The sequence below is a fragment of the Astatotilapia calliptera genome, chromosome 13, assembly GCF_900246225.1.
Source record: "Astatotilapia calliptera chromosome 13, fAstCal1.2, whole genome shotgun sequence".
Classification (NCBI taxonomy): domain Eukaryota; kingdom Metazoa; phylum Chordata; class Actinopteri; order Cichliformes; family Cichlidae; genus Astatotilapia; species Astatotilapia calliptera.
Genome location: NC_039314.1, coordinates 30846521 through 30865819, shown reverse-complemented (window position 1 = coordinate 30865819; position 19299 = coordinate 30846521). Strand labels below are relative to the sequence as shown.

At 42.1% G+C, this 19299-nt stretch overlaps 1 protein-coding gene across 3 annotated transcripts; it reads right to left on the bottom strand.

The window, feature by feature from the left end:
- Positions 1 to 2945: 2945 nt before the first annotated feature.
- On the bottom strand, positions 2946 to 18754 carry exo1 (exonuclease 1). 3 transcript variants are annotated; one of them, XM_026190866.1, is made up of 15 exons: positions 18347 to 18754; positions 17227 to 17417; positions 16918 to 17037; positions 13469 to 13592; positions 11858 to 11995; positions 11485 to 11697; positions 11244 to 11339; positions 10814 to 11001; positions 10590 to 10692; positions 10296 to 10509; positions 9480 to 9666; positions 7317 to 7782; positions 7068 to 7157; positions 4031 to 4227; positions 2946 to 3145 (listed from the first exon to the last, which is right to left on the bottom strand). In XM_026190866.1, exons 2-15 carry the CDS (start codon positions 17385 to 17387, stop codon positions 3070 to 3072), a joined length of 2373 nt encoding a protein of 790 aa, XP_026046651.1. In that variant the 5' UTR covers positions 17388 to 17417; positions 18347 to 18754; the 3' UTR covers positions 2946 to 3069. The 3 variants fall into 3 exon arrangements, with proteins under 3 accessions (XP_026046651.1, XP_026046652.1, XP_026046654.1); XM_026190867.1 differs by lacking the exon at positions 11244 to 11339 and having other exon boundaries at positions 18347 to 18751; XM_026190869.1 differs by lacking the exons at positions 2946 to 3145; positions 4031 to 4227 and having other exon boundaries at positions 7072 to 7157; positions 10315 to 10509; positions 18347 to 18753.
- Positions 18755 to 19299: the final 545 nt, after the last annotated feature.

Here is a 19299-nt window from a genome sequence, read left to right as displayed (position 1 = left end):
CCCTCAGACATCGGTGCGTTGGTGGGTCTTTGTGTCCAGGGAAGGTACCCACCGGCTCACTCCTTGGCTCGGTCACTCTGGCACAGCTGGCACTGCAACCCCCCCTGGCTTCTTCTCCGCGGCTGCTGAGTGAGCCCTCATCTGGGACTCTCCTCAGCTCTTTCTGGGACAGTGGCGCGGCTGCCCCTCTGTTGGTCTTCCTTGGTCTCTTGTGTTCTGGGGGCCTCTGGATGTCTGGAGTTTTGATCTCCTCCAAACCTGCTTCATGCCCTGGAGGACGGGGCTGTGGCCCCCCCACACCCTCTAGCAGATCATTACATGGAGGAACCTTTTAAAAACAAGCGCGTCCATGCTCACAGGTGTACACACGGGTGATCACACCCACAAACTACACCCTTTTTGGCTCAATAATTCTGATGGCAAAAGAACCAAACGGGACAGGCGGAAAAATTTTTTTAAAATAAATTCTGTTTTCATGGATGCATGGATGTTAAACTTAATTGTTACACCTGGTAAAGCAGCAACGCTGATCATTTTATTAAAGATGAAAGAATTTAGACAGTTTTTAACTCTCAGTGTTCGTTTGACTTTGGGACCTGAAGTGACAGAGTTTAGGACCCAGATTCCTCCGCGAGGCTCCTGACTACAGTAGCCGTAATGCTCCGACAGTCCATGAAGCGGTGCGGCTTCATAGCTCACCAAAGTGGTACTAAAACATTTTTGGACAGATTTCTGAGCGCCGTGTACCACATAAAATCGGTTCGAGGTCAGTAAGCACAACCAGAATTCATACATAAGGCACACTGTCGATTTTTGAGAAAATTAAAGGATTTTAAATGCGCCTTATAGTGCGGAAAATATGTTATACAGAAGAAAAGAATATATTGCGCTATATATCGCTATCGCACATGCTTCAAATTATACCACGATATGGATTTTAGGCCATTTCACCCAGCTCTAGGTGAGATCCAAAACCTGCAGGTCACCGGCCCTTGAGGCCTGGAGTTGCCCATCCCTGCACTGCAGCCTTGGGGCTATCACAGGCATGTCAGACTCAAGTCTCACAGAGCAGTGTTCTTTTGGTTGGAAGAGAAGAAGTCCTTTTAACTATAGTTTAACTTGATTTTCTGTAACAGATAATTCAATTTTTGTAACTGAATGAACATAAACCTGTTTCAACAGCAAAAGCTCAGTTTTCTGGTTGGCATACATCAGGGGTGTCCAACTCCAGGCCTCGAGGGCCGGTGTCCTGCAAGTTTTAGATATCAGTGATACCCGATTCAAATGATTAGTTCATTAGCAGGACTCTGGAGAACTTCATGACATGTTGAGGAGGTCATTTAGCCATTCAAATCAGCTGTGTTGGATCAAGGACACATCTAAAACCTGCAGGACACCGGCCCTCGAGGCCTGGAGTTGGACACCTGTGCAATAATGTCTTGAACTAATATACCAAGAAAAAATGTTCACCTTTTATAGTTGTAGCAATCAACTGCAGGTGCAAAGCAAACAATAAAGGAAACAGAATTAAGCTGTAACTTTAATCTCTGCAATGAGGACAATGGGCCTTCTGCAATAATGAGTCAGGCTGGTTAAGAGGCCACCGAAGCATGTGTGGTATCTGGATCTGCTCAGGCATTCTGCCCTGCAGCAACACCGTTGGAATGACTAATGTAATAAAATTCACTATGTGCCCATCGAATCTTCTTTGACAAACATGTAGTGTGTGGTAATCATTGCTGTGATTAGAGATAAAGTTCATGAGGAAGAATGTCAACCTGCTCTGCAGCTTTGTCCTCGTCATTAAAAGCATTCCAAGTGTCAGCGCACCACTTTTGTTTTTAAACAAATGGTACTGTTTTCCACCTTAGATGATTATGTCTCTTCAAATAGGGGCCATTTAAAGGGTTTGCATATAATAATAAAAAATAAAAAAAATCCTAGTTACTAATAACATTTGTAATGAAGAGAAAACCTCAGTAGGCACATTAAAAATCACCTAAATGCATTTCTGGCTGTTTTAAAAGCCACATGTACTGGAGTGTTGCTTTACTGCAGTAAAGACATCATGCAGTATGCACCCGCAAGAGTCAGTGCTACACGCTGTGCAGTCTATGTTAATGGAAGAACACGCCAAAACGCTGTCAACAGCATAATCCAAGGATCTCTACAATAAAACTAAACATTTCAAAGTGCTGTGTGATACGATGACATGATTACATCTTACATATATACGGATTTAAACTCAAATGTGAAAAGATGGACAAACACAATGAAGTCATTTTGAGTGGAGTGCCAAGTTAATTTTTCAGTCCCGAGAGTTGATGCAAAGTGGCATATATGTTTTTATTGTACTGGAAGGAAAAAAAAAAAAAAGTAAATCATACATAAACTGCTCTCACATACAGACAAATGAAAACCACCAGCAAAATCACCAACAATGGGCTTAGGCAGGGGCGTACAACTCCAGGCCTCGAGGGCCGTGCCCTGCAGGTTTTAGATCTCACCCTGGGTCAGCACACCTGAATAGTTCATTAGCAGGCCTCTGCAGAACTTCAGGACATGTTGAGGAGGTCATTTAGCCGTTTAAATCAGCTGGACACGTCTAAAACCTGCAGGACAGCGGCCCTCGAAGCCTGGAGTTGGACACCCCTGAGCTAGAGACATGGTTCAAGGGTTCCTCTGTACAAAAAGACACACTTAAGACAAAGTTTGACCATTCACAGCTAATGTTACACTGCTAACCTGTGCAGTGTGAGTGTACCTGAGCAGCCAGCAGTTTTAATGCCACATTCCTCAGCTTGCGTGTTGTGCATTTCAGCACTTACAAAACTACGCTTGCCACAATTTTTAAAAGCATGTCACCTTAATATGTGACGTGCTTGTAGTGCTGAAGGCAGGTAAGAGTAAAGAAGGGGAGGCATGTCAGAAAACTCCAGACTACACAGAGGGAGACGCTTTCTTTATTTAAAACTCTACAGTAAATACAGGTACATACACGGTATGTTTAAAAGCCTCGCTCCGCCGAGCATTCAGCACCGAGTGAAACATGCAGTCGTGTGCTGACGTTCAGCTGGCCAGCACATTGTCTTTAACTGGAGACATGGGCTCTTTTTTCTGACAGCCAGTCATCTTCTGGGCTTCTCTGAAAACACAAGAGTAGAAGAGTTTACAGCTCTTCAATTAAATAATACTGTACTCATCACAGGCATACCATGTCTATGTTGCTGAGAAGCTATGAGCTACAAATGCTCCCAGTTTCCTTTTGACAGCATCTTTTAACAATGTGAACAATGTGACCTCAGAAATATTCTCTGAGTAACAACAGGAGGAAAAGCTGGAATAGTTACTGGTGCTGCTCGACACCTTAAAAACCTTGGATGGCTTTGAAGCGACTGAATCATTTCTGACAAACTGTTCGTTAATTAACTTTTGATTTGACAGAACAAGATAAACCTGGTAACAATGGAGGTAGATCACATGCTCGAAGTGTACTGAAAGCAGTGTTTGGTTAAAAGGAGCCTACAGTTTTCTTTGAGTAGTCAGTAAGGCCAGAAAAGGTCTGTTTGGATTTCATTTGTAACACTAACCACACTTGTTGGCTGTTTCTGGCTCACTGCAGCAGTGGTTCAACTCCAGTTCACACTTTTACCTGACTTACATTTTTTTTATTTGATTTATTTGTTTTATTCTATTTATGGCATGTTGCTCTTATTCCATTGCGTTTCCTCATTTTTGCTGCTGTAACTTGTCACTGTCCACTTTCTGCTGTCCCACGTGTGGGTCTAATTAAAGTGTATCTCACATCATGGCTCCTGTGCTGATTTCAGGCTTTGAGTTAATAAGCACCGCTCAGTACAAAAGATAAAATAACAATTGTATATATTGAATCTTTAAAGCTAACGTGGATTTTCTGGAAGGTCAGTACTACCAGCTTGTGTTTTACATGCTTAAGCTCAGAACCATTGATGGCCGTGGTGATGGACTATGATTGTTGTGACTTCGACACTGAAGTATTTCTCCTAATTACTTTTTAAAGCTGAAGTTCCTCCAGAGGCTGCTGATGGTGGCCTGGACACCAGGGTTGTTTTCATTATTCACTGAGGGGAATTTCTTGCCCAGATTCAAAGACCTTTTCCTCAGTCCGCTGACCCTCGCTGGACCCAGTGTTTGCACTCTTGCCGTTTGACTCTGGCTGCTGGTCTTTGGTTTTGGCAGACCTGAAACCTGGAAAGAGAGACCATGTGCATGAAGAGACAGAAAACAAAGGTGAAGAGGTAGGGGCTTCTTTTTGGTTTAAAACATGGCGTCCTAATATGTAAGGAAACTGCAGTTACACATGTCATGGCAACACTGCCTTTGTTTCCCCATCTGTGAGATTCATGCTGTCCATGTTTTCACAGACAATATGAAAGACTGATGACAACAAGAATAGCGTTGGAGCAAACCAGTCATTGGACTGCAACATAGTTCAGAGCCATTTCAGGTGACAACACCTGGTGACTGACATAATGAATCAGTCAATGTCGAGCTCAGAGCGGAGAGGATTATTCTGCACAGTTCAGGTTTTCATGCACACTGAAATCCCAGTTAGAGTTTTGAGCATTTTTACAGTCATTCTTTCATTATGTAAGAGCAAAGACCGTGGTAATGTCTTGGATCAATACGATTTAGAAATAGTAAAGAGTAGAATAAAATCTATAAACTGTGCGTGTGGGCATGGATGCAGCTGTCAGACCGGCAGGCAGTCCAGAAACATTTACTGTACACCACTGTATCAACCACTGTTGAAAGTCACGTGGTCTGTCAATCTCTATTATGGTTTCATCTGACGGCAGCAGTTTCCTTCAAGCCTTCTCTGAATCGTTTAGATATTCACTGTGTGCCAACAACTGTGTTGTGGTCCCAGCTCCCTTCAGGTTAACAAGCTCCTTAACAACATTGTAGTCTAGGTTTTGATTGGCCCATCACCGTTCTCATGATCATCTTCAGCCTGTGAGGAAAGACCTTCCACACTGAGGGCCACTAATGGTGAGATTGTTTCTGTGGACAGTTGTGCTGTATATACATGCCACAAGCTGAGATCATGCAATGTGTGTGAGCCAGACTTCCTGCTGGGTTGTAATCAAGCGCTTATGTCACTCAATGATATGCAACTTATTTCCCCTTCTGTAACTGACCAGTCAAAAGCTCCAGGTGTTACAGAAGAATGCAAACCAAATGGAAGACCAATTCCTCGGTCCAAATAAATAATGTAGGTATTAATACAAAATAAAACCTAGAAGAAAAATCGATACCTTATCACTTTTTTGTTGTTGCATGTAGGGCTGGGCCATATCACACCTTTTATGGTAATACCGCCTTTGTTTTCATACGCACATGGCAGAAAAAGCATGGCGGAGAATGAGAAGAGCGAAAGCGGATCGTTGAGTGAAACCATGAACCTGAACTGGTTTGTAAAATGCTGCAGCTTCACTGGTGTGGAACTGGTTTAGCTTCCGTCCGTCAGATACACAACAAAGCACTATTTTTGGTAGCGCATGCTAGCGGGCCGTCGTTATTACCGTGTTGTTTGGAAAATACGGCGCACTTAAAATCAATCCTTTGATTTTTCTGACAGTCGACAGAGCCCCTTATAACCCCGTGCGCCTTATGTATGAACTCTGGTTGTGTTACTGACCTCGAGACGATTTTATGTGCACGGCGCTCGAAAATCTGTCAGATGTTTCAGCACGACTTTGCTGAGCTACGAAGCCGCACCGCTTGATGGATTGTCGGAGCGTTATGGCATCGTAGGCGGAGCCTCGCGGAGTGATACGTACTGCGCTTCAACATAATATTACCGTACTGTGTGTGTATAAGCTCCTTTTAAGTGTTGTGGATATTATACGTGGTTATGCTGAGGATGTGTCGGCCAGTTTCCACTGGAAACGCCTTTTGGTTAAACTGTCAGCGAGGAGTTTGCACTGTTACATGTTTATATAACTTTAATGCACATAAACAACAGCTGCTTGTTTCAGTGGAAATACATTGATGTTTTTTGCACTAATAAAGTTGAGGAGTTGTAAACTATTTTGTCTCGTGCCAATTATATCCTCAGTTATATCGTTATCGCAAATTTTCAAATGTATATGGTGATAAATATTTTTGGTCATATTGCCCTGCTCTAGTTGCATGGATTCATTTGAATTCTCGGGGAATCCCACAAACAGATGAACAAAAAATGAAACCGTGCTGCCCCTCACCCTCCTAGTAGATGTAAGTATGGTACGAATTTCAAAATCCTACGTCACCCCGGTCTCAATGCAGTCACGTTTTCAGAAAACCTCTGATTTTGACCTGAGGTCACGGTCAGTGGGATTCAAACTCGATCGAGATTTTTCGCAGATGCACCTTTGGTATGAAAGTCCGACATTAGGTTCTTGTCGAGTTGTTGCATTCACAAGATTGTCAGAAAAAATGGATTTGTCTGTGACCTTTGGGCTGTTGCATCTTTGGTATAACTGTGTCTTATTGCTACGGGACAAGCTGTATGGGACAATGCAAAGCACGCACATTGCATTGTGCAGATGAACCGTCAACTGTGCAAGAATGGCACAGTTTCAGATTATACAGATTTGTGGTGGTAACTTCCTTTGTGGAAACATGAGGCAGTTTAGTGTAGTACTCTGTGTTTGACTTTAAATAGCCAAAACCTCTCCACAAATCCTTCAGACGTGTGTGTTTAACAGTCTTCTCAGCAGTTAGCTTTGGGCTGTCTTATTTCGTAAGACATTTGTTTCATCTTCTCTTGTATCTCACACACTCCTAATGTACTGGTGTGTATGGCTGACTCTCATTGTTATTGGCCTTTTGTGCCATCTGTGAAAACATTCACCGACTTCAATCAACACTTTGTTGTCACCAACAAACAACAATTTAAACATTTTATCGCCCAGTTTATAACAAACGTGCCAATCGACACATAAGAAAAACCCTGTGTTGGACGGTGTTGAACAAACTAAGAGTGCATTCAGCTGTGATTAAACACAAAGCCTGCACAACGCTGGATTCTGGTTCAAACTCACCTTAGTTCTCGGCATGCCAGGTTTCACCTCTGCTTCTGCTGAGTGTGTGGGACTGTGCTCTATCTCTGAATCTTTGCTTGAATTACTTTCCTAAGGAAGCAGACAAAGTCAGACACAGAAAAACAAAGTTGTGAAACCAGAAAAAACCTTTCTATGCAACTACTCAACAGAAATGAAACTGTGATGACGCTGACCCAACCACAAGGGACAAACAGCATTTGTAAAACGGGGAGATTTACACCAACTTACCGAAGCAGCATCCTCCTGGTAGGAGGAGGAGAAGCTGTAGGTGGGGGCTTCCTCTTTATGGTAGGAAGTGAGGTAGGGCTGTGACTGGGAGAAATAAGCGCTGTCCTGGGAGGGAGGGGAGTCTGAGAGCTCATCCTTCTCTGATTTTCTGTCCTGGGAGAAGGGCTCTGGTAGAACCGAATCTCCAGAGGGTCTGGTGACCTTTGGTGGAGATGAACAGCTTTCCTTTTTATACTGGAACTGCTGCAGCGCAGACAAGCTTGAGGTGGACAATGGCGTGCTAGATTGTTCAGTTGACGGGCCGTCTGACCAGCGAAATAGGCTGAGGCCACGACTGGCTGAACTGGTGGTACTGGGTGATGGAGATGGCTTGGTGGTTTCCAGAGACGGGCCATCTGAACTCTCAGCGTCACAGTTCTGAATGCTGGGTGAGGACTTCTGAGTGGCTGTGGAACTGCTGAAGAATCTACACGTGGGAAGACGGTCAGGTTTAAATAACTGCACATTAAAAGTGAGGGGGATGGTGAACAAATATTATTGGAGCATTTTTTGGTTGAGTTACAGTGCTTGGTTTAAAGCAATATTTAAAAGCTTTAGGACAGGGTGCCAATTTCATTTGTCTCAAATTTCAAAAGGACCAAAATGACTCAAACATTATTAAGTATCACCTTCATCACACTGAATGTGTCAAGCACATATTTTATTCAGTTCATAGATTATTTCTGAGCTTCAGAATAGATTTTCTTTCCACTAATTTGAGGCATTAATCAGAAGCAAGAGCTGCAGCATCATATTATTATCCTACTTCCTTTTTGCTGTCTTGAATAATAACATGTTCTGATGAATTTTAGTATCTCACAGAACTTTCAGCCTACCCTGATATGAACCAAGTCTCTACCTTACCGATTCTGTCACTGACAAAGAGAGGAATTATTTTCCACACATCTGTGTTCAATAAGGGTCCAATGTTGTGCTTCTACCTTCATTTATCTACAACTAAAATCCATGTCAGCCGAGTCCCTCTACTGGCCTGTGTGATTAAACTCACAGCCTACATCTCACTTGTGCAAAAGTCTAATAATATCCTATTTTGTAACTGAAAAGAAACACACTGCTGACATAGCATTATCACATTTGGTTATGACTTCATAACCTGTTAGGATGAAGATCTGCAGAGGCACAAGTGTTATCAGCAGTGCTGCCCTGGTGTTGTGTCAAAGAGTCAAGACCAACTCTTAATACAACAGAATATACATTGCAATCAATACACACGTGTGTGTGTATATATAGCATTTCTAGCTGGACTTCAGGAGGCCCCTGCCAGGACCAAGCATCAGTGTCTTAATGCCTCCATGACCTGACCAAAGAGCTGTGTGGTGTGTGCTGGGCAGCAGGAAGCAGCTGGAAAACTACGTGTACTAAGAATTAGGGGTGGGGGAAAAAATCGATACTGTGTAGTATCGTGATATTTTGTTTGCTAATAATGTATCGATACAGGGACGGCAGAAATCGATATTTTGTTACAAAAAAGGTTTTGCTCTGACTTCAGAGCATGTTGATCCTTTTTCTGAGCAACAATCCTGACGCTGTCCAAATGTGTTTAACTGTTTTTTATGGCAGCAATAAACAAGACAGTTTACTGATTTTAATTTAAGACATGTTTTATTTTAATTAAGTTTAAAACTTTTATTTAATGTAAAATTATATTTTGTTTTAATTTACTTTCAAATTCTTCAGTTGCTGAAGGGGCTGCATAGTTTTCATATTGCATAGTTCAGAATAGCTGTAATTGTACCAGATGGTTTCAGTTAAGTTGGACTAGACTGTAATACAAACCGTTCAGTTTGTCAACAATAAAACTGAAATGAGAGAAAGACTGAGTGTGAGACTTTGATATTAGATAAAATGAATATTGATAAAGTTTACCTTTATGTACAGAATCTGAATATCGCAAAATATTTTTAAAAATTGCAATAATATCGTATCGTGCGTTAAGTATTGTGATAATATCGTATCGTGCGTTAAGTATTGTGATAATATCGTATCGTGGGATGTTTGGTGATTCCCACCTCTACTAAAAATGTTGGACAACACTGCAAATAAACATTGTTCAGTCTGTGCATAGAGTCCTTTCAGTTAGTGTCAGAATCGGGCTAGTGTTACCTGCTGCGTGTGACCTGACCATCCTCCTCAGCTTCCTGGTTCCTCCTCTGCAGGACAGTGGCAAATATGTTGCGTGACCGGGGCAGGCTTGTGACTGTGGGCTTGTCTGCTGGCTGGTCTGACCTGGAGCGCTTTGGGCTGGATGAAGAGTACTCCTGCAGCACATCCTGGTCCGATATACTTGAGTCTACAAGAGAGTACAGATAACAAAATAAAATTTAAAAAAACAAAAAAACAAATAAAATCTTGTGAAGCTGCAACCATTAAATGATGACCCATTGTTTAATTTCCTCTTTTGTATGTTTTTGTCCTTCTCTGAATCTAAATTTCAAGAAGTCACAACTACTCTGAGTTCAACATGCACCGGCTGCTAATTTTCCTGATTTGCATTTTTCTTGTTAAGCCGTACATCTAGCTTCCCGCCTCTCTGAAAGCCATTGTTAATTCTACCTCTATCTAGAAAGGGCGGATAATATTTTATCTAGGTCTGTGTACTAGTTTCCTAGTGGATGTTGAAATCTGCCAAACTAAACCAACTTCAGGCTTCGTGTCAACAAAACTGTCCAAACAAATGAATTACCTGCAAAATAAATGTACAACATTAACATGGATATCAGCAAAGCTGCACGGTTTAATGTAGCTCAATAGTGTAATGTTTAGTATTTCTACATGAAAATATCTTCGTGCTAATTGTTTCAGCTATGCTTCACATACTGAAACACGGTAAATAAACAGAGGCATGAAACGTAGATACAGAACAGATTTGTACTTCGTTACATTCCACTACACAACATAAGCACAGCAGGACGATCTCACCCTCTCCGGGCCTCTTCACCTGCAGCTCTCTGCAGGGTATCCTCAGGCCATCCAGGTTGATGACTCTCTTCTTCCCCCTGGTGGAGGGAGGCCTGTCTGGAGAGGTTGGGGGCCGGGCAGGTGCCGCGGTGGCTGGCGTAAAGCCTCTGCTCCATATACTCGGCCCTGTGGAGGCCGGTGAGTAGTTCCAGCTGTGACTGCGGCTTTTGCATTGCTGAAATGAGGTTTGGAAAGTTGTTCTATATTAAAAATAACACTTTATTTTAACACCTTTGACTGACCATGATCCAGTACCTGTGGAATAGGTTTGTCTGGGCTGAAGTCATCGATCCTCTCCATGCTGTTGATGTCAAGGTTTCCCAAGGCCATTTGCAAGCCCTTATCATCCCCTAAATGACTGAATTTAACATCAAGGACAAAATACTGGACAGGCCAAGGCAGGCAACTTACTCAAGTCACCTCGCTAAATCAAACACGAGTGGAGATAAGAGCAGATGTGCTACAGGACACGAGGATACAGTCCAGCATAGCTCAGCGTGGCTGGGTCAATGTGCTCTGGGTATGGGTTGAGGGGCACGACCTTCCTCCTGACGGGATCAAAAACCAGCTGATAGAGAAAGGTGTTATTGGCTCTGACAAATCCCTCGATGTACTGCTCGGGAACGACGAGACTCATCTTCAGGTACTGGCCCATCTTTCTGATTACCTGACAGGAAGATGAGCAGTCGATCAGACGTGATCAAAATAACTGTCATTGTCACTAATTAAGAGCGTGTATAGAATAACAACTACGGCATCTTAGGGGTGGGGTGGACAGGGTTCATTTCATTTTCAATTCAATTTTGTTTATATATTTTATTTCTAACTCGCAAGAGTCAGAACAATTGCCTCGAGGCACTTTATAGTATAAGCTAAAGACGAAAAATGAAACCCCGGCAATCACACAACCTCCTTAAAGAGGCAAGCACTTAGCAGGAAGCAAAGACGTCCTTCTAACAGGAAGAAAGCTCTGCTCTCCGGCAGCCATGTGCCACAGCTACTTAGCTGTGAGGGACAAGAAAAGACAGCCGACATTTAACACGTGATTTTCTTATAAGTAGGATTATTGTATATACTGCAAATGACCAAGCAGACACCATGATCAATAAAATATCTAAATTGATGACTTCGTGGTTTTGGCCTGTCCTACCCTCAGTATATCAGGGTCTTTGGCAAGCTGCAGCAGCTTGCAGGCTTTGCCCAGACCAATGCCATGCAGAGAGGCAAGATAGTCACAGCCAGAGAGGATGCACATGTAGCGGAACTTTTCCTCAGTGAAAACATTCCCCAAGGATCGGCAGCGGCCGAGGTTGCTTTGGTCTATCTCCAGGCCATTGCCCTGCTTGTCCATCTTTAGAATAACCTGTGAATGAAAAGAAAAAAAAGAGACAGATTCATCTTTAACACAGTGCTGTTTGCTCCTGCTAATTAGAGATTACACTAGGTTTAAAATAAATTCATTCTTCACTGACATATGGTGTTGCATGCATGCAGCTGGAAATGCACCTCCTGAGTTTAGATACCTTTTTGCACCCAAATGCCAGCAAGTCAGAGTCCTCTGTGATGACCGCCTGGGCCAAACCAGATTTACTGAGGTAAGCCAGCTGAGCATCAGCTTCATACGGAGCCACAACACAGTCCACGCCTCTCGCCCTTGCAGCCTGGTCCAAGAACACACCAAAACAAGCCTTTCTTCACCTTTACATGACAATTTTTGTAAACGCATTTTAGTATTTTCTGCACATGCAAACAGTTTTAGACCACTAAGGTTTTTTTGGAGTGTTTATGCATAAACAAGCAAAGATGGAGACTTTTTGTGAGAGGATGACTCGGTCACTTTGTGATTGACTCGGTCACTTTGTGATACCTAACTTTCTCCACAGAAAGTATAGATTTTATTGCTAATTAAGCAACAAACCATTCATTTCCCATTTACAGAATCACGTGCAGTACATAAGATAAGAACTTTATTTATCCCGAGGGAAATTCTTTTGTCATGCACATGCTCAGTGCAGCAAGAGAAACACAGGAATAAAGGCATACAACAAGATACAATAAGAATTGTAGGATACAGCAGGATAGAGCAAATATGATATCAAAATAACGCAAAGTAACAATGTAACTATATCAGGTAAAAAATAAGTAGTAGGGTTGTTTGATATAACGATATATCGGATGATGACATGAAAACATCTATCGTTTGTTTCATGGTGTTTACGGTAATGTTTTCATGTTTTCATGGTTATATTCATTTCTTAAAGTTCTGTCGTTCTCTTATAGTTAAAATAACCGCACTGCGGACAGACAAGATTTTAGCTTTGTCGTTAGCAACAACGACAGTAACCCCAGCCTGGGGCTTCGCCGTCTGCTTGTTTTTTTCCCCCCCACATAAACCTTTCACAATAAAGCTGAAGATCCTGTTGAGGTTTTTCAAAATAAACTGAAGTGATAACAAATAGAAGGACAAGTCAAAACACATCGAGGACCTTATTCCTAAACGAGGGGCTACCTCATGGACGTGGTTTGGTTATGAGAAGTCTGACACGGACCAGAAAACTGCACTATGCAGATTAAGGCACAAACTGGTCCCCACCGCAGACTCAAGCACAACAACCTCTTCTACCACCTACGCAAGTATCACGTGACGGAGGACGGCGAGAGTTTACAGATGAGAAGCAAAAAGAGCTACACGACGCCCAGCTGAAAACACTTCACACAAGCCAAGTTCCCCGAGATTCACAGAATTTCACAGAAAATGTGAATTTGTTGCGATATATATTTGTTATAATGATATTGTTGTCAGGACGATAAATATCTTATATCAAGATTTAAAATCTTGGTCATATCGCACAGCCCTAGTAAGTAGAAACACCAGAAATAGATAAGAGGCACAAGAAAGAAAGAGGAAAGAAGCTTAAAATGCAGAGAGCATGGGCTCAAATGCTAATCCAGACAAAGACGGCGTCAAGTGAAAATGCATTTGTGTGAATGTGGGTTTAAGATTAAAAGCATGCATCAAACACCCCCGCTGTCACAGAACAAGTTAACACGATAGGTGACAGTGATTACCAGAAGCACTTCATACGTCGCGTGTGAGCGCTCATAGGTCGATCGAATAAGAAGAAGAACCCCACCTTAATCAGGTTATGAGCCATAGCCGGGGTGATGTTAACACAGCGGTTAAAACACTCTCTGGCCTCGGACAGTTTGCCCTCACGTAGCAGCTGTCTCCCTTTTTGTAGGTTGGTTTCTCTGCGTCTGAAAAGTACAGAAGTGAAATCAAACTGAGGGCATACAACGTGAGGTGGAAGGAAGTGACAGTCATGATTTGAAACCATACGATACGATGCTGTGGTGTCACTGTTAGCAGGAAAGAAAAAATTAGGACAGTCACAGGTACAGCTCAGCTCCCTCGTCAAGGATGTGGTTTTGGACATCTTTTGCTTCATGAAGTTAAAGTATTTGTTTGTGATGGGGATGTGTGCTCATTGCTCGGGAACCTTCACAGAAACTCTGAAAGTCTCCGTGTGGTCAACAAACACATTATTCCCATATCATGATCTAAACCAGGGGTCCCCAATCCCAGTCCACGAGGGCCGGTGTCCCTGCAGGTTTTAGATCTCACCCTGGGTCAACACACCTGAATCACATGATTAGTTCATTACCAGGCGTCTGGAGAACTTCAGGACATGTTGAGGAGGTAATTTAGCCATTTAAATCAGCTGTGATGGATCAAGGACACATCTAAAACCTGCAGGGACACCGGCCCTCGTGGACTGGGATTGGGGACCCCTGATCGAAACCAATCACAAACAGTCAAGGGTGGAGTACGTTTGAAAGTGCAGGCGGATAGAGAGAGGTGAGCAGCCTAGGCCCAGAGGCGGATGTAGCTGTGGGGAAGGAGAAAAGATGAAAAGAACACTCGATAACCTTTTCATTAAGGCCTGATCCGTCTGAAATTCATGACACGGAGCCATCGACCTCTCAGCTTATGTCCAACACTGGTCCAGAGACGGCATCAGATAATGAGCCACATATGATGGACTGCACCCACTGAGAGTAAAAGGGGGTAGTGTATACATTTGGAAGAGAGCGGCTTGTCCACTTTCCCCGGCTAAGATACAGTAAAGCTGACAACATGATGCACTGCATTTCCTGTGGTGAGTGTGGAGAGACCATGGCTGACAATACTGCATTTGTGACTGGTGCTAATAAGTTTCCAATTGAAACGCTGAAAAAGCACAGTGTATCCAGAAAACACATATGCTGCAATAAATGCACTGCCCAGTGTCCCCGCTCCCCACGGCCTTTCAGCAGCAAACAGGCCGTCAGGAGGCCGACATGATGATTACGGTTAACATTACCTACGATGTTTCCAAAGAAGATGTTCTGTTCACCAACTTCAAGTCTGAAATAATTCTTCACAAGAAAAATGGCTTGAACGTAAACCCACGTACAGTAATGATGTCGCGTGCGCCATGTTTATGGTGTCATTGCTGACACACTGGGAAAAAAGAAAGAAGAAGAAGAAAAAAGGGGGCAAAATTACAGGAGTTGGCCATCTGAGGGGCACGTGACTGCAATGGAGGAGAGTCCATAGATATCGAGCTGCTCAGGTACTGAGATGTTTGAAAACTGTGGGACACTTTGAGGTCCTTCCAATTTAGATTTAATTTTTATTTCATATATCTTGAGATGTTTAAGTTTACATTTCAACTCAGTGAAGCACTTCCAGCACAAGTAAAACTGCGGTGTTAAGCAACGCAGTTGAAAATTTTGTATAAACCCAAAGAAAAAATAAACCACAAAAAAAAAATAAATAAAAAAATAAAAAAAACCAGGCGCACCAGTGCAACCGTGGCAAAAAGTTAGCCAACATGACGACTAAAGGCCGAGTTTTAGGAAAGAACCACGGTGTTGTGCCCACAGCTTTGAGCCACTCACTCAAACTGTCAGTCACGCAGTACTCCTTTCTAAATAATCATTCCTAGAAGCAATTATCACAAACGCATCAGGCATGCTTTTTTAGTGCAATTTGCTATAAATACCACACTACAACTAGGGCTGCCACGATTTGTCGACTATCAAAATCGTCGACGACTGATTTAATAGTCGACGCGTCGTTTGAAGCTTTGTAAGATCCTGAAAGACGCAGGAGTCAGTAGCAGGATTTAAGAGTGTAATAACGGACTGAAACAGAAGATGGCAGCACTGCATGTACAAGGATGCCAGCTGCCGTTAAACCCCGAAGAAGAAGAAGCAGCTGTGTCCCAGAATTCATAGCGCGGCCCAGCTCAGTTTCCAACAATGGCAGCAGCTAGTTAGTTTTAATATTACTTATTATTCTTTCTGGGTCACAAAATAAACGTTTAACATATTTTCAGGCGAGAATGTAGCTGTGTAAACCTCAAATATCTGCTCAGTTTATCAGGACACCACATATTTTCAAAAGCGCTCCGACGTTTTCGGAGACGTCTGTTACCCACTAGCTCGTTAGCTAGGCGGGGGCTAGGCTAACTAGAGCCGTGAGAACACCGGACTCCCGGCAAATCGTTTTCAAACCCACCGCCGTCTTTCGCTACTCAGGTTAAATATATATATGAGTCACTTAGATAACTTAAAAATGTTGTTGTTTGGCTTTTTTTTTTCAGTGTTTTATTTGTTCCTGAGTAAATCGGTTTGGCTGAGATTAAAGTTATAGTTTTTACACAGCTGAATAAACGTCAAGCAGACAGCTGATTATCAGAAGTGTGAGATGCTCGAGAATTTACTCCGGTGTCCTGTTATATTTTAGATAGCAAGGAGTTTATTAAACTTCACCGAAACAATCTGCAAATTTCATTAAAATTGAATAAACTATCATCTTGTCTTTATTTTTAGTTAGCACCTTAAAAGCTTAATGTAAGCTAATGATAGTTATATAAGAGCATATGCTGCTGGTGCAATAAGCTGTAGTTTTACGTCCAGTGGATGATGATCTGATTAGTCGACTAATCGCATAAATAATCGGTGACTAGTCGACTATCAAAATAATCGTTTGTGGCAGCCCTAACTACAACCCAAAAATCAGGTTTGCATGATAAATTTTGAACACATCCTTCCGTAAGAGAAACTCCTACATATGACTTAAGATCAGACGCAAAAATATCTCATGCAGTCACAAAACTGACGCTCTTTCGAGTGTCTTAAACATGAAAACATCATTTTGTGTTGCTCTCAGTAAGACTGCTCCTATGTGTTCTTTCTTCTTTAAAAGCCCAGCCTTTGTAATGAATCAGAATCAGAATACTTTATTGATCCCTGGGGGAAATTATTTTTTGTTACAGTGCTCCATTTTAAACCAACATTAAGACAAGACAGACAATACACTAACTAAGAATAGTACAATATATACATATATATATACATACATACATACATAAGTCACTCAGAAGTGTACTGTATTGGTTTCTTTCTATCTGGATGCATCGCAAATTCCTCAGAAACTATCAGGATCCCAAGAGCTGTGATTGTTCTCACTTTAGGTTAAACTTGTTCAAATGTATATGTTTACAGCGAGAAGCAAACAAAAGTAAATACTCACTCTCTGCGAGCCTTTTCCACCTCCTGTTTTGAAGGCAGATTGCGTCCATCAAACACCAGTATGGGCTTAACACTGAAGGTCAAGAGCATGTCCACAAATTTCATGCAGTACCACACATACCTGGATGGGGCAAATTCAACACCACTGTCAGTTCTAGACTTTAGGCCATTCCTAATCAGAAAACAGCCTCATTCAGAACACCTTTAGTTCACTTTGGTTTTATTTGCATTGTGCCAAATCATAACAACAGATAAAGACCCTACAACAACAGGGTCGTTTTAATTGATTGAAAATAACACAACTGCTTACTGGTCAGTCGGTTCTCCTTTAGCAAGTTTCTCAGCACACGAGAAAGCTCCTTTATGCAGCCAACAGTAGGTGTCCACAGCTACCGTCTGGCCTTTGTATTTTTTCACATTGACGGGCTCTGCTGCATCTTTGATGAACTGCAGCAGTCCAGAGATTCCCATTTTGAGCCAGTGATCGGTGTCACGCCGATTCTGAACATGAGAAATCATCATCAGTAAGGGATAAAGAACACCTTCAGAGAGGGTGCATCTAGCGTGGACACCTTCAACTAAAATGGACTTTGTGGACTAAATACAGGTTTAACAGCACTATGTCACAAATGGAGGTTTCTTCTGATGCATCAATTCCAAAATCCTGGGCCGATACGTATTTGCTTGTTGATAATTCTGTTTGCTTTCTTTACAGCGCTCCATTTTTCCATGACATTTTGACAGTGTAAGACTGACGGGACACTACAGATTAAAAAATAAAAAATAAAACAAAATCAGCCATCTGTCAGTGTCAGTCAACAGGCCCACTGGATTCTACCCATACTCAGCAGATATATCAATGCAACCAAAAATATCCTCCAAACCTACAGTGACTAATATTTTGCTACCTTCTATTTCACTTAAGAATTGTTTGAAGGCTTCAGATTTACTTTCCTTTTGCTAATGTTAAAGCCACATGCACAGTAAACCGGATTTAGATCTAAATGCCACACGTTGTTTTATTTTTTTTAAACTAGCTTTAGCTATAAAGTTGTCACACTTGTATCGTGTAAATATAAACGTATGCAGTGGTAAACAGCGTTCAGCGGCGTTAACACATTCCTATATTTACCTATCAGTTCATTCATGAGCACGTGTGAATTATTCATGTTTGTCTGATAATTTGCACGTGAGCTGCTCGATTCCCGCTCCGTAACAATAACAACGATAAGTCAGCGCAGACGTTTCTGCTTTGAATGCGCTCAACAGATGAAAATCACACTGGAAACGCCTTGTTATCGTATGTCGTTTAAAAGGTAGCCGGTCAGTTTCTTGGCTCTACAACTGATGTCAGTGTACATTTCTCCTCAGACGAGAACACGCAAAAGCAGTTTAACGTAATTCGACTAAAGGTTAAAAGTTAAACTTACCTTTTTCTCGAAATTAGCGACACCAACAGATCCCTCGACGACAGAAAACTAGAGGGAGTTTGGTTTTAGCGCCAAAAGAAGTATTTCAGTAGGAGATGTTGCTATTGGCTAGAGTCACTAAGAGGCAGGGAACGTAATAGAAAAGGGAGTGTGCTTCAAAACATCACCGGCGTGACGCTACGTCGTGTCCATAGGGCTGCTGTAACGACCCGTATCTCGTTGATGTGGGTGCAACTCAAATCTTCCACATTAGTCGCGGCTGTGGGAACACCACCAGAGATTCGACGACATGCCATTGGCTCCATGTTTCTGTCCCGTTACACTGTTTACCCGCCTCTTTGCGAAACGAAGTACGCCGGTACAGAGTGCTAACCTCCTGTAATACTGCAGTTCCTCCAAAGGGCCACTAGAGGCTGGATCCAAAAGTCCAACTGTAGAAAACAGTCATTGGCAAAAGCGAAGAAGACATGTTCAAATGCATCTGTGAATTTTGCTTTCTTTCTTAAACCAAAATGTATGTGTAAATTCATTTGCTATCTTAAGAATGAAATCTCCTGGTTAAATAAAGATAATAATAATAATAATAATATATCTGGTAGCAAAATATCTCCCATACCAAGCTGAAAAAGAATCACGTAAAAATGTGCACTGCAGGCAAGTGTGAGCAGATCACACTCGGCTGGATGTAGATGAGAGCCTATGATCTATGACCTGGCTTTAAATACCCTCAAAACACACTGAACTCTACTTTGCACAAAATACACTCAGGCTTTGCAGTACTTGGGGCACTGTTCATTTTTTTCAAATTAACAACATTTTGTTCTGATGGATTTTCGTAGCCCTAATATCATTAAGCACTTAACGACACAGTACAGTACGAACAGGATTTAAGGGGTATTAAGGGGGATATTTAACAGTTTGTACCCATCACATGTGTCTGCAGAGGAAAACGT

Excerpts from the sequence above, each read along its gene's own strand:
- exo1 (XM_026190866.1), bottom strand. The coding sequence starts at position 17,387 with ATGGGAATCTCTGGACTGCTGCAGTTCATCAAAGATGCAGCAGAGCCC. Across the intron at positions 7,158-7,316 it reads ACCAGGAGGATGCTGCTTCG|GAAAGTAATTCAAGCAAAGA; the intron begins GTAAGTTGGTGT and ends CTGCTTCCTTAG. Across the intron at positions 3,146-4,030 it reads AGGAACTTCAGCTTTAAAAA|AGAAGCCCAGAAGATGACTG; the intron begins GTAATTAGGAGA and ends TTGTGTTTTCAG.